The following is a 15943-nucleotide window of genomic DNA, read 5'->3' as shown; positions in this document are numbered from 1 at the left end:
TTGACTGACCCCTACAGCAAACCCTTATGTGTAAATAGACAACGCGATTAATCTGTCTCTGCTTAACTGATTAGGTCTGGGACCAATCAGGGGGTGGCTGTTGTGAAGGGCCAGATTAAACCGAATATATATATTTATTTATATATATATATTTAATTGTATTTGTATATTCTCTAATATTCCTTGATATCCCTTGTATATTCCTTGTACAATATGCATTGAATATCCATTCTAGCCTACTGAACATCCCATAATAGTCTCCATTCTACTATTGGTCGAGACCTTGGTGCCAGGCTGCCATACCCCCCAGACCCAGTTCAAACGTACCGCTCAACATGTACGAACAAGTCCTAGTTCCGCGTAGGAATCTGGCTACCGCACCACTAATGGGACTATTTGTTCATAGTGCGTATATATACTGCGCTACTAAAGTAGGACTTCCTTTTCAGTCCAGTTTCTTACCCTCCAATAGAGTCACAGACGTAAAGCCTCCCCGCGACGCCACGTGTGGGAGTAAGGCCAAGTTCGCCTACCATCGGTATTGAGACATCGTGTATATTAATATTTGAATAGTCAGATTTGGCACTATATCGTCGAGTTGGACGTAGTCTATTAAGCTAATAATAGTCTGTTAATATAGTGCTTCGTGCGGTGAGAATACTACCGTAGTCAGTCCCCCATCGTTTCGGGCAGAGAACTGGCTGCTTATCCAGGGTGGTTGACCCCACGTGAAGCTGCACCCGAGGAGCCCCAGAGCCGACGAGCGAGTGGACCTGTATACCGGATTATTCTACCGACGACAGCCCGCCTTCCCAGGCACGGATTATGCTTTGTATACGTTGATTATTCCATGGATAAAGACCCCCGACACTGCCGTGTGTTGGAACCCCCCCCCTGGAGAGGACGCAAGGTGAGGAGACGCTCTGCAAGACGAGGTCGCTTCACGTCTCTCCTCCGTGGACCGGAGGACGCCGGCCCACAAAGAGTCCATCTGCTTTCATCTGTGGTCCAAGGATCGCGGGCGCATTGAACGGCACTACAGTGGGTTCACCTGGGATACCCTTGGCCGGATGAGGCAGCCGGATTCTACCCCCCCCCCTTCCTACTCCTGTCGGCTTACAAGCGACCGGATTAACCCCCCCTAGTGTATCCAGCCTAGAATCATTAAAGTATCATTGCTGTTATTCCTTAAACTATTCCAGGTCGTATATGTACCACCTGCGCCTTCAGAGATTGGACATTCTCTATTGATATACCGACGAATACTCTTGCCATAAAAGTGCATACTAATTCCCATTCATAAATGTGATTGATTTGATTAAGTGCTTGCTCTACACACCATCGCTGTGTAGAAATAAAGACCTATTTCTAATTCGTACATTTGTGTTGGATCCGTTTCATCTACGTGACAGTGTTCATCATAATATATTTATGCCGAGTACTGGGTGGCCGAATATTAAGTACAAAGGTAGTGGTAGTAAGTATCATATCTAGTAATACAGTCAGGGAATTGTACCCCTCAGTTACAAAACCCATGCAGGTCGCCACGTCTGAATAAACCCATGCAGGTCGCCACGTCTGAATAAACCCATGCAGGTCGCCACGTCTGAATAAACCCATGCAGGTCGCCACGTCTGAATAAACCCATGCAGGTCGACTCGCCACGTCTGAATAAACCCATGCAGGTCGCCACGTCTGAATAAACCCATGCAGGTCGCCACGTCTGACTCAAACATGTGCATTTTTGTGTTTTTCAGAACTGAGAACATACTACTACTAATGAATTACATGTGAATGTGATTATCACTAAGTGACAGCCGTGGCTATAGCTGTGAGCTGCGGCATAGCACCATATTAGCATGACATGTCATGAGAGTAACAGTGTGGCCAGAAGGAATAGTGTAACTGAGGGGTACAATTCCCTGACTGTATTAATAAGTATGGTATCATTAAACCACCACTGTCTTATGTACATTACTACTGGCCATACAGTACACAGGTATATCAGATGAACACTTCCACAATGACACGGTTCCACACAAATCTGTGTTATAATAATATTTATTAGCAGCAATGATAGTATATAACAATACTTTACGTAGAGTCGCGCTTATAAGGCGAAGAATGTGCGTGAGTAAATCAATAGCGTAAGTCCATTAGAATAGTACGCAGGAGATAATAAATACCACCTGTATCAATAGGAATTATATCTATGGTACACTAGTAAGGCAGCGGGAGATACTAGTAGGGTCCCTCCGGTTGTAGGCCAGCAGGGGGAGGAAATGTTCGAATGCAAACTCTGGATCAACGGGGAATCAATAAACTCCAGCTACGGGAGACGGTACATTACTCCCTTGATCGGCAGACGAAAGCAGCAGCTGTAATCCAATTATGCGTGCAGCATAGGTGAAAGCCGGCCAGCCTCTCCTAGAGACGGGCTCGAGTGATGTTCCTCACGGGTAAATCCCACACAGTAGTGGGTGTAGACGATTCTCCTCCGCTCCAACAGCCACAGGACCAAAGCAATAATCCAGCTGGAAAGGGCTCTGCATTCACCGGTGTAGATTCTCCGGTGCGCGGTACTTCACATTAACTAGGTCGAACTTGACGTTATTCCACTAAGCTCTGACACTTTACTATCCTATTCGCACGCGGTTATAAGTGCTCTATTTAGATGCACGGTTGCTCACTTCACTTGGTCGTTGACTCGTGATGAAGGCTTTAACGTTTGAGGGTAACATGTTTCTAGGTTAACTTGACTTTAGGCTAAGTGCTGCTGTATCCACCTGCGACGTATTTATACGTACGGTGAATAATCTAGTACCAGCCTTATTCCTGTCTCGTATTCTTGCGCCGAACCGGGCATGTTCAGGCAAGCCTTGGCGGTGACTTTGAACTAAACCTTGGGGGTATGGCCGTGGCGCCTAGGGGGGTCGCTTCCAATAGGAGAACGAAATATTATGGTCTGTACTAGGTAAAAGGGATATTCTGTGTATATGTACAAAGAATACACAAGGGATATCAGACGATATACAAATACTATACAATATATATCAAGTAATAAATATATATATTCGGTTTAATCTGATCCTTCGTAACAAATAGCCTATACAGCCTACATGATGAGCAGCACAATAGCTGCTCCTTGGTGATGATGTACTGTCCAGCGCTAATGAGATGGTTGGAGAAATGAAAGCACTACTAACTGAACTAGGAGCAGCGCTCAGGACACATGATGGCAGAAGGATGTCAGTCACTCACTACTAAACTGCTATCAAATCAGCACTCCTGTTTTAAAACCCTTCACTGCCGGCCGCACTAGTACCAAACGGTTAACCCTTTCACTGCCACACCACATCAGCAGGTTAACCCTTTCACTGCCACACGACAGCAGGTTAACTCTTTCACTGCCACACGACATCAGCAGGTTAACCCTTTCACTGCCACACGACATCAGCAGGTTAACCCTTTCACTGACACACGACAGCAGGTTAACCCTTTCACTGCCACACGACAGAAGGTTAACCCTTTACTATCCACAACCGACGGTCGCACGACAGAAGGTTAACCCACACAGTGATAGTAAAGGGTTAACATTCTGTGGTGTGGCAGTGAAAGGGTTAAAATCCTTCACGCCGCCCGGGGTCTTTGTGGCGACGCCAGCCAGCCAGCCAGCTAGAAACTTCCGCATAGACACTGGTTGGGTCTTTAGGCCACTGGGCGGGGGGCGGGGCCAGGCGCGCAGCCAAGAGAGAGCAGCAGCCTATCACCAGCAGAGTCTGCTCAATGCAGACGACGTCACGTGACGTATGGAGCAGACTCGGCCGGTGATAGGCTGCTACTGCTCTCCTGGCTGCGCGCCTGCGCGCCTGGCCCCGGCTCGCCATGTGACGTCATCCAGAGCTGGTCAGCTGGCTCTTCCATCATCAGAGACCCAGGGAGAGAGCTCCTGTCCCCGCTGCTGCCGCCTGCCTGTCCCGGGAGGACGTGATGAGGCTATAGAGGCGGATCCGGTATCGGTGCAGGGGTTAGGGACGTAGCGTCTATACGTTTATTTATTTATTTAATTTATCGAACTATTTATTAATTTATTTCAACACGGATTTCTCTGCCAGTAATGGCTCCTGTGGTCCACTGAGAGAAGCAGGTGCGTGTTCGCGGAGGAGGAGGACATTTGGTTTTTCGGTATCATGGACCGGGCTGTGAGTGCCGAACCCCAGGCGGGCCGACAGCAGGACCGAACCCCCCGGTGCTCGGTGTCCCCGGTGTCGCCCGGACGGCAGTAGCTGCTGCTGGGTGCGACCTGCGTCTCTACCGCCTGATGTCGAGGAGGAGGAGGGGGCCTCTGTACATCAACATATAGCAGCCGAGATTTCAAACCAGGAGGGCGGAATTATGCGCAACAATAATCACAGACATCGATGCTGCCGACCTCGTTTTGTTATTAATAATAACGCGACCGTTTGAAATAAGAAACGGATTTTTTTTTGACAGACTGTGATTGTATATCCCTCCCTGTTCCTGCGTTGACTGGACCAAACCCCCCCCCTGTTACTGTTACAGCAGCAGGCCTCGCTGTTAGTCCCAGCCTCCTCCTCTCCTCTCCTCTCCTCCTCCTCCTTCCTCCCTGCGGGCTGAAGAAGCAGCGTCGAGATGATGGAGCTCCAGATCGACGAGGTGGTGTACCAGGATGACTACGGCTCGGTGTCGGTGATGTCGGAGCGCGTCTCGGGCCTGGCCAACTCCATCTACCGGGAGTTCGAGCGCCTGATCCGCAGCTATGACGAGGAGGTACAGTATATATACTCTCTTTTTTCCAGACTCTTTTTTGTGTCACAAACAGTACTGTATTTGTAAATCTGGTATGTCATAACATATGTATAGATGTAGCAGTACTGTCTATCTGTATGTCATGTATGTCATGATTAGATTCGATTATTATATCTGTATGTCATGTGTGTCATATATGTTATGATGAATTGAAAATGGGGGACCCTGATGTAAACAAGACGAAAGTCTTTCTCTGGTCTGCATCCCCTTTAACACATTGTGCCCATCATTATGCCCTCTCTGCCATGCACCGCTGTAAGCCTATGGAGATGTTTACCTTCTTTGCAGGGCTATAACTTTTTAAATATTATAGCTATATCTGCATTACTATGGCCCATTCAACATCGGGTATCTATCGTTCCGGATGTGGGAACGTTATATTTTTTCATTCATACATTGTTGTGTTAATACCGTCGAGAATATAAGTATGTTTTTAAGCTTTTCTGCTGTAATTCCAAAAACGCTAGTTATAGGCCCTGAAGCATGAGTTATCGATTGGCGTTTCTTTCCTATACACGCTATATTAAAAATTCAAATGTATATGATCGGTATACATTATGCTTCATCATGCGTGAAGGAAAGGGGGGGGGTCATTTATAATTCCTTGATCGTCAGTAACAGCTTTATTTAGTATGGGTTGATATATTGATCAGACTGATTGCAAACAAAGAAATGGACAATCAAGCTGAAAGTAACGTTAGTGTCCTCTTACCGTTTGCCGAGGAGACTGGAGGAAAAATATCCCAATTATTTGACGTCGATCTCCTATATCCATTTCCGGTTTGTATGACGCAATAAACGCCGAAATCATATTGATTATTGCGCTTCGAAAGCGATCCAAATGCACTGGAGTGTGTATATTGATCCACGCCACAATATATCTCTGGCGGAGGAATTTCCTCGATGCACCGATCGCCACTTCCGGTTTGGCGTGAGTGTAACTCGCCCGACCATCCACCAGGCGGCGGTATTGAGGCGTTGCAATATCAGAACACGGTCCGGCTGCAATCCGGAGGGAGGCTGGATGAATTATGAATGCCATGGCGAAAAAATGAAATATTGATCCCAAACACGTGACACGCCGTTGTTGGCGTTCAACGCATGGCAGGCAATAACGATTTACGCCGTTCTTGGCGCACAATGTGTTAACCCTTTCACTGCCACACGACAGCCGGTTAACCCTTTCACTGTGACAACAATACAGAAGGTTAACCCTTTACTATCACACAACCGACGGCGATGCGCCATCATTATCATCATTAGCTCCGCGGATCCTTCTGTCGCGTGACAGTGAAAGAAAGGGTTAACAATTGTGTGTGTATTGGGCCGTACCGTATTGTACCCCATTCTGCAATCTGTTAAATAAAGTTTTCAATCAGGGGAGCTCCAGTAGCTCACCACGTACCGCGAGCGCTATTTCGGCGCCGTGGACAACCGTGCTCGTCACGGATCTGGGGTTTAGCGAGTTCGAATCCCGGACTGCAGCCGTGCCTTTCCCAGAGTGTCTTCCCCCCCATCTGAACCCTTTCAGCCTGTTTCTGTCGGTCATCCTTGACCAGAATAAATGTGATAAACACATAAAAGAGCCAGGGGAATGGCCAAAGTTTAAAAAAAAAAAAAAAAAGTTTTCAATCAATCAATTCAATCAATGCAATGGATCAGGTGGTGAAGGAGCTGATGCCGCTGGTGGTGAACGTGCTGGAGAACCTGGACGCCGTGCTGACGGAGAACCAGGAGCACGAGGTGGAGCTGGAGCTGCTGAAGGAGGACAACGAGCAGCTCATCACGCAGTACGAGCGCGAGAAGGCGCTGCGCAAGCAGGCGGAGGAGGTGAGTGCAGAGGAGGGCTCTGTCTGTCTGTCTGTCTGTCTGGCCCATCCCGCACAAACCGCATCCCACAGTACTGTATATTTGCATATCGTATATGTCACAAATGTAACAGTACTATATATCTGTATGTTGTGTATGTCATAAATGTCACTATGAATGAATTGAAAATGGGGGACCCTGATGTAAACAAGACGAAAGTCTTTCTCTGGTCTGCATCCCCTTAACAATTGTGTGTATTGAGCCGTACTGTATTGTACCCATTCTGCAATCTGTTAAATAAAGTTTTCATTCATTCATTCATTCATCCATTCATTCATTCATTCATTCATTCATTCATTCATTCATTCACGCTCTCACAGCGTCTCTGAACCAAACACACCCAGATGTGTCTCTAAACTAAAAACATCCAGACTTCTCTTTGTTTATAGGCTATAGTGATGTCATGAGAAGATTAGAACTAGCCTAGCTTTCTGTAATTCCCTACTAATCACTGTTAGCTAACCATTTGAAATTCGTTATAGCTACTGGCAGAAACATTAGTATAAAGTAACATTATTATCGAATTACTAATTAGTAATAGGCTTCAAATCCGAGCCTTGCCTTATTAAAAGCAGCAGCACATGATATGTAAACAAACACAAAAAGGGCAGGGCCTTAAAGCAATGGTTCTCAAACCTTTTTCATGACAAGGACCCTATTGATACAAGTCAAGAGTCAAGAGTCACTTTATTGTCCCATCAGCTGGGAAATTTGTCTTGGGCTTTACACCCACTACAGCCACAGACACATACATACAGACATGACACAACACAACTGACTCCATTGATTGATTGATTGATTGAAAACTTTATTTAACAGATTGCAGAATGGGTACAGTACAGTACAGCTCAATACACACAATTGTTAAGGGGATGCAGACCAGAGAAGGGGTGGGGGGGGTTGGGTAGGAGGGGTGGGGGGGGGGGGGGACACTATATAACTGTACAAGCAACTTAATGAATTGTACAGAGGAGATACACAATATAAAAGATACAGTAAAGTACCTGCACAGCAGGATGTCTGGCAACACCACATTAGAATAGTATACCCAAATATACTAGTATAATATAATAGTATACCCAAAAACCTCAAATATCGGTTATCGAATATCGATAATATAACAACCAAATATCAGTTATTCGATAGTTGCCCTTTATCTGGCACTATTTAAAAGTTTAACTGAGACCGGAATAAAGGAGTTTTTAAACCTGTTTAGTCTCGAGCATGGGACTCTAAACCTCCTCCCAGAGGCCAGTAGCTCATACTCGGCATGTAAGACATGGGAGGGGTCCGAGACTATTCTATTGGCTTGCCTTAGAGTAAGTAGCCTGTTCAAAAATAGACTGCAGGGATGGGTGACCTTTCACCTCTATGATCTTCCATGCAGTCTGCATCAGACGGACCAGTTTGGACTTTAGTTATACAGACAGGTTACCAACCCAAACTGTAATACCGTATATGAGACTCTCTAATACAGATTGGTAGAAAAGTAACATACATTTTTGATCTACACCATGCACTCTAATACACATTAGGACACGTGATTTTTTTCCCATAGCCTTTGTTTGCGAAGACGCTCTCTGATTGGCTAGCCGCGTACAGCGAAGACCCTCTCTGATTGGTTTAGCGCCGAAGGGTCTCTTCCGCCTTGTACATATATATTCTCTGCATCAAAGTGGTTATGCTTTGGCCCTCTTTCGAAGTGGGTTATGCTTAGAGTTAGGGTTAGTGTTAAGTTTAGGGTTAGGGTTAAGGTTAGGGTTAGGGTTAAGGTTAGGGTTAGGGAACAACATATAAATTGTTGTTGAATATGCGGAAGAGACCCTTCGGCGCTAAACCAATAAGAGAGGGTCTTCGCTGTACGCGGCCTAGCCAATCAGAGAGCGTCTTCGCAAACAAAAGCTACGGAAAAAAATCACGCCATTAGGACCCCTATATTGATACACATTAGGACCCCTATGTTGATACACATTAGGACCCCTATGTTGATACACATTAGGACCCCTATGTTGATACACATTAGGACCCCTATGTTGATTGATTGATTGATTGAAAACGTTATTAACAGATTGCACAATTGGGTACAATACAGTACGGCTCAATACAAACAATTGATAAGGGGATGCAGACCAGAAAAATGAATGAATGAATGAAAACTTTATTTAACAGATTGCAGAATGGGTACAATACAGTACGGCTCAATACACACAATTGTTAATTAAGAGGATGCAGACCAGAGAAAGACTTTCGTCTTGTTTACATCAGGGTCCCCCATTTTTGACATCATGACATTTATGACATACACAACATACATGACATCATGACATTTATGACATAGGGACATACATGACATACAGGTATATAGTACTGTTACATTTGTGACATATACGATATGCAAATATACAGTACTGTTACCCAGAGATCCTAACAGAGATTATATACATATTATGGGGAGGAGACTGTACATTAGGAGGGGGTGGGTGGGAGGGAGAAAATACATACATACGGTGGGGAGGAGACTGTCTATTAGGTGGGGGGGGGGGGGGTTTGGACATTTACGGTGGCCAGTTTCTAATTGCAGCCTCCCGTAGGTGCTCTTTGAGAGCGGTTTTGAAGGAGGGTAGGGATTCACATTCCTTTACAGCTGTGGGTTCCACATTGATGTGGCATAGTTGCGAAACGTGTTTAGTCCCTTGTTTGAGCCGAATCTGGGTTTAACATGATTTGTGGAGCTCCCTCTGGTGTTGTGGTCGTGGAATTCACTGACCTTTGGGAAGTATCTCGACATGTACATGGGTACCTGAGTGGTGTAGTAGTGTATCTTGTAGACCAGGCCCATTGCAAGTTGCTGTACTCTGTCGTCTACTCTAAGCCATCCTAGGGGTAAGGTCAAGCAGTAGTCTGACCAGTTTGTTTTGTGATGTTTGTAGTCTTGTTTTTAGCGTCTTTGAGGTGCTTTGGTACCATGAGGTGCAAGCATAGTCGTAGTACCCCTGAATGAGTGCTCCTGTTAGAGTCTTCAGGGTATTCTTGTTTACCAGAGGACATTACACATTAGGACCCCCTATGTTGATACACATTAGGACCCCTTTATACACATTAGGACCCCTGCTGTATACACATTAAGACTCCTACATTGATGCACATTAAGACTCCTACATTGATACACATTAAGACTCCTACATTGATGCACATTAAGACTCCTACATTGATACACATTAAGACTCCTACATTATTTGATACACATTAAGACTCCTACATTGATACACATTAAGACTCCTACATTGATACACATTAAGACGCCTACATTGATACACATTAAGACTCCTACATTGATGCACATTAAGACTCCTACATTGATGCACATTAAGACTCCTACATTGATGCACATTAAGACTCCTACATTGATACACATTAAGACTCCTACATTGATGCACATTAAGACTCCTACATTGATGCACATTAAGACTCCTACATTGATACACATTAAGACTCCTACATTGATGCACATTAAGACTCCTACATTGATGCACATTAAGACTCCTACATTGATGCACATTAAGACTCCTACATTGATACACATTAAGACTCCTACATTGATGCACATTAAGACTCCTACATTGATGCACATTAAGACTCCTACATTGATGCACATTAAGACTCCTACATTGATGCACATTAAGACTCCTACATTGATGCACATTAAGACTCCTACATTGATACACATTAAGACTCCTACATTGATACACATTAAGACTCCTACATTGATACACATTAAGACTCCTACATTGATACACATTAAGACTCCTACATTATTTGATACACATTAAGACTCCTACATTATTTGATACACATTAAGACTCCTACATTATTTGATGCACATTAAGACTCCTACATTATTTGATACACATTAAGACTCCTACATTGATACACATTAAGACTCCTACATTATTTGATACACATTAAGACTCCTACATTATTTGATACACATTAAGACTCCTACATTATTTGATACACATTAAGACTCCTACATTATTTGATGCACATTAAGACTCCTACATTATTTGATACACATTAAGACTCCTACATTGATACACATTAAGACTCCTACATTATTTGATACACATTAAGACTCCTACATTATTTGATACACATTAAGACTCCTACATTGATACACATCAAGACTCCTACATTGATACACATTAAGACTCCTACATTGATGCACATTAAGACTCCTCCTACATTGATGCACATTAAGACTCCTACATTATTTGATACACATTAAGACTCCTACATTGATACACATTAAGACTCCTACATTGATACACATTAAGACTCCTACATTGATGCACATTAAGACTCCTACATTGATGCACATTAAGACTCCTACATTATTTGATACACATTAAGACTCCTACATTGATGCACATTAAGACTCCTACACTTGTTGTTAGAAATGGCTTAGTCCAGAATTCCACACCTGTCTCTGCTGTAGGAGGGGAGACACCAGCGGACAGAGAGAGAGAGAGAGAGAGAGAGAGAGAGAGAGAGAGAGAGAGAGAGAGAGAGAGAGAGTAGTCTGTCTTCTTCTCTCTCCTCCCTGTAAATAAGTCCTACACTGTTTTCTGTGAATCCTGTACATTTACCACTCAGACAACTGTCACATGAAATAGGTACAACTGTATCCTTTTATTGTGTGTGTGTGTGTGTGTGTGTGTGTGTGTGTGTGTGTGTGTGTGTGCACAAGTTGGTTGTGAGGGGCCTACAAATAGCAGGTATCCCCAAAAGGAAGGCCAAGAAGTTAGCCAGGTACTGCTCAGTATCAGCAATTATAGGAAGCCGCTCGATTTGGAGGAGGCGCTGTTACATTTTCCCATGATTCTGCCGTCCATGCACCTTGTACCTGGCTGTTCTTTCATAATTTCTGACTGCACTCGCAGTGTTTATGTCCTTTGTATGAGGCCTCCTTGTACATGTGGACATAAATAAACATTTAAAATGTGTGGTGGTGTGTGTGTGTGTGGGGTGTGTGGGGGGGGGGGGGTGTCAGAAACACCTCTGTTTCTCTGCTCTAGTATTTATCTTCTTAGGCTGCTCCTCCCTCATCCTCTCCTCCTCTCCTCCTGCTCCCCCCTCTTCCTCTCATCCTCTCCTCCTCCTCTCCTCTCCTCCTGCTCCTCCCTCATCCTCTCCTCTCCTCCTCCTCCTCCTGCTCCTCTCCCCCTCCTCCACCACTCATCATCTGTTCCCTCAGCTTCACCTCCTCCTCATCATCTGTTCCCTCAGCTTCACCTCCTCCTCCTCATCATCTGTTCCCTCAGCTTCACCTCCTCCTCCTCATCATCTGTTCCCTCAGCTTCACCTCCTCCTCATCATCTGTTCCCTCAGCTTCACTTCCTCCTCCTCATCATCTGTTCCCTCAGCTTCACCTCCTCCTCCTCATCATCTGTTCCCTCAGCTTCACCTCCTCCTCCTCATCATCTGTTCCCTCAGCTTCACCTCCTCCTCATCATCTGTTCCCTCAGCTTCACCTCCTCCCCCTCATCATCTGTTCCCTCAGCTTCACCTCCTCATCATCTGTTCCCTCAGCTTCACCTCCTCCTCATCATCTGTTCCCTCAGCTTCACCTCCTCCTCATCATCTGTTCCCTCAGCTTCACCTCCTCCTCATCATCTGTTCCCTCAGCTTCACCTCCTCCTCCTCATCATCTGTTCCCTCAGCTTCACCTCCTCCTCATCATCTGTTCCCTCAGCTTCACCTCCTCATCATCTGTTCTCTCAGCTTCACCTCCTCCTCATCATCTGTTCCCTCAGCTTCACCTCCTCCTCATCATCTGTTCCCTCAGCTTCACCTCCTCCTCATCATGTGTTCCCTCAGCTTCACCTCCACCTCCTCATCATCTGTTCCCTCAGCTTCACCTCCACCTCCTCATCATCTGTTCCCTCAGCTTCACCTCCTCCTCCTCATCATCTGTTCCCTCAGCTTCACCTCCTCCTCCTCATCATCTGTTCCCTCAGCTTCACCTCCTCCTCCTCATCATCTGTTCCCTCAGCTTCACCTCCTCCTCATCATCTGTTCCCTCAGCTTCACCTCCTCCTCATCATCTGTTCCCTCAGCTTCACCTCCTCCTCATCATCTGTTCCCTCAGCTTCACCTCCTCCTCCTCATCATCTGTTCCCTCAGCTTCACCTCCTCCTCATCATCTGTTCCCTCAGCTTCACCTCCTCCTCCTCATCATCTGTTCCCTCAGCTTCACCTCCACCTCCTCATCATCTGTTCCCTCAGCTTCACCTCCTTCTCATCATCATCTGTTCCCTCAGCTTCACCTCCTCCTCCTCATCATCTGTTCCCTCAGCTTCACCTCCTCCTCATCATCTGTTCCCTCAGCTTCACCTCCTCCTCATCATCTGTTCCCTCAGCTTCACCTCCTCCTCATCACCTGTTCCCTCAGCTTCACCTCCTCCTCATCATCTGTTCCCTCAGCTTCACCTCCTCCTCATCATCTGTTCCCTCAGCTTCACCTCCTCCTCATCATCTGTTCCCTCAGCTTCACCCCCTCCACATTGCGTTCCCCCCCCCCCCCCCCTGGTCCAGCAGCATCTTCACACGTCCGTGTTTACGCCTCCTGAGGGCGGCCATTGCTGTGAGTGGGCTGGACAACATGCTGGGTCTGGGTGGTTATTATACAACACAGTTAACATGACGGTGCAGAAACACCAGCCTCCACCAGGACTGCTAGTGCAGGGAGGGAGGGAGGGAGGCGGCAGGAGGAGGGCCACAGAGGGGGGGCAGGGAGGGAGGGAGGCGGCAGGAGGAGGGCCACAGAGGGGGGGCAGGGAGGGAGGGAGGCGGCAGGAGGAGGGCCACAGAGGGGGGCAGGGAGGGAGGGAGGCGGCAGGAGGAGGCCCACAGAGGGGGGGGAGGGAGGGAGGCGGCAGGAGGAGGGCCACAGGGGGGCAGGGAGGGAGGGAGGCGGCAGGAGGAGGGCCACAGAGGGGGGCAGGGAGGGAGGCGGCAGGAGAAGGGCCACAGAGGGGGGGCAGGGAGGGAGGGAGGGAGGCGGCAGGAGAAGGGCCACAGAGGGGGGGCAGGGAGGGAGGGAGGGATGCGGCAGGAGAAGGGCCACAGAGGGGGGCAGGGAGGGAGGGAGGCGGCAGGAGGAGGGCCACAGAGGGGGGGCAGGGAGGGAGGGAGGCGGCAGGAGGAGGGCCACAGAGGGGGGGCAGGGAGGGAGGGAGGCGGCAGGAGGAGGGCCACAGAGGGGGGCAGGGAGGGAGGGAGGCGGCAGGAGGAGGGCCACAGAGGGGGGCAGGGAGGGAGGGAGGTGGTAGGAGGAGGGCCACAGAGGGGGGCAGGGAGGGAGGCGGCAGGAGGAGGTCCACAGAGGGGGGGCAGGGAGGGAGGGAGGGAGGCAGCAGGAGGAGGGCCACAGAGGGGGGCAGGGAGGGAGGGAGGTGGCAGGAGGAGGGCCACAGAGGGGGGGCAGGGAGGGAGGTGGCAGGAGGAGGGCCACAGAGGGGGGGCAGGGAGGGAGGTGGCAGGAGGAGGGCCACAGAGGGGGGGCAGGGAGGGAGGGATTAGCTGTGTGTCCGGCTATGAGCCACGATATGTAACAGGGTTTATCAGGGAGGGATATGCAGTATTTATCTCTAGGAAAAGTAAATGGTAGAGAGCAGTCGAGATGCCTCCTCTCATCCCTCCTCCTCTCCTCTCATCCTCTCATATTCTCCTCCTCTCCTCTCCTCCTCTCATCCCCTCCTCCTCTCCTCTCATCCTCTCATCCTCTCATATTCTCCTCCTCTCCTCTCCTCCTCTCATCCTCTCCTCTCATCCTCTCATATTCTCCTCCTCTCCTCTCCTCCTCTCCTCTCCTCCTCTCCTCCTCTCATCCTCTCCTCCTCTCCTCCTCTCATCCTCTCCTCCTCTCCTCTCATCCTCTCCTCCTCTCCTCCTCTCCTCCTCTCCTCCTCTCCTCCTCTCCTCCTGGAAGCCAGGTCCGTTCAACTTCAGCTCTGTTTTGTATTGCTTGTCTGTCTGAGACCAAGGACCACAATGGAAATAAGTCTTGACTTTTTTGTGTAGCATCCTTGACGTTTTTCTGGAATCTTGTATCTTTAAAAATGTCTAATCAAATCAAATCAAATCCTCCTCTCACCCTCTCCTCCTCTCCTCCTCTCACCCTATCCTCCTCTCCTCCTCTCCTCCTCCTCTCATCCTCTCCTCCTCTCCTCCTCTCCTCCACCTCTCACTCTCTCCTCCTCTCCTCCTCTCCTCCTCCTCTCATCCTCTCCTCCTCTCACCATCTCCTCCTCTCCTCCTCTCACCCTCTCCTCCTCTCATCCTCTCCTAAATCAATAACAGTTATATATTCACATAGATTATTGATTGAAGGGTAGGATGTACAACTGTTTCCTTTAACCCTTTCACTACCACACTACAGAAGGTTAACTCTTTCACTACCACACTACAGAAGGTTAACTCTTTCACTACCACACTACATAATGTTAACCCTTTCACTACCACACTACATAATGGTAACCCTTTCACTACCACACTACATAATGTTAACCCTTTCACTACCACACTACATAATGTTAACCCTTTCACTACCACACTACATAATGTTAACCCTTTCACTACCACACTACATAATGTTAACCCTTTCACTACCACAATACAGAAGGTTAACCCCTTTCACTAACACAATACATAAGGTTAACCCTTTCACTACCACACTACAGAAGGTTAACCTTTCATTACCACACGACAGAAGGTTAACCCTTTCACTACCACATTACAGAAGGTTAACCTTTTACTACCACACTACAGAAGGTTAACATTTTACTACCAGAAACTAGAAATGATCTGTTTGGCTGTGGTACTCCTCCCCTCCCACCACCGTTACTATGCAAAGAAGCTTCCACTAAGAGCAATGTTGGTTCACTTTGTTTCAAAAAGCTTCCTCTAAGAGCAACGTTCGTTTATGTTGTTTCAAATGGTGCATATTTGGATTTGTGTCAAGATTATAAACAATATTCAAGCATTTGTAACTAGTTATTGTAAAGGTAATACTTTGGTGCTGCTTTAAAGGAACATGCTAACATTATGAGAGTTTGAAAAGAAGATAGATAAGATAACCTAGCTTAGCACAAATGAATGGAGGCAGATATGGACGACTAGCCTAGTTTAAAACTCCAGGGCCCTCATTCATCAACGTGTCTTACGCACAGATATGTGCTTAACC

General features: G+C 47.1%; 1 protein-coding gene across 1 annotated transcript in view; it reads left to right on the top strand.

Annotated features, from left to right (window-relative positions):
* Nucleotides 1-4653: 4653 nt before the first annotated feature.
* Nucleotides 4654-15943, top strand: part of mapk8ip3 (mitogen-activated protein kinase 8 interacting protein 3) — a gene marked incomplete at its 5' end in the record, with an annotated part of 121418 nt that continues 110128 nt past the window's right edge. Inside the window, 2 exons of the mRNA XM_084330694.1 lie at nucleotides 4654-4791; nucleotides 6493-6660. Of these exons, the coding sequence (XP_084186820.1) occupies nucleotides 4654-4791; nucleotides 6493-6660 (306 nt within the window). The remainder of the gene's footprint in view (nucleotides 4792-6492; nucleotides 6661-15943) is intronic.

The sequence above is a fragment of the Notolepis coatsorum genome (genome assembly GCF_963971535.1).
Source record: "Notolepis coatsorum genome assembly, chromosome: 15".
NCBI classification, from domain to species: Eukaryota; Metazoa; Chordata; class Actinopteri; order Aulopiformes; family Paralepididae; genus Notolepis; species Notolepis coatsorum.
Note: the sequence above shows the minus strand (reverse complement) of the source record. Positions and strands in the feature narration are given on the sequence as shown.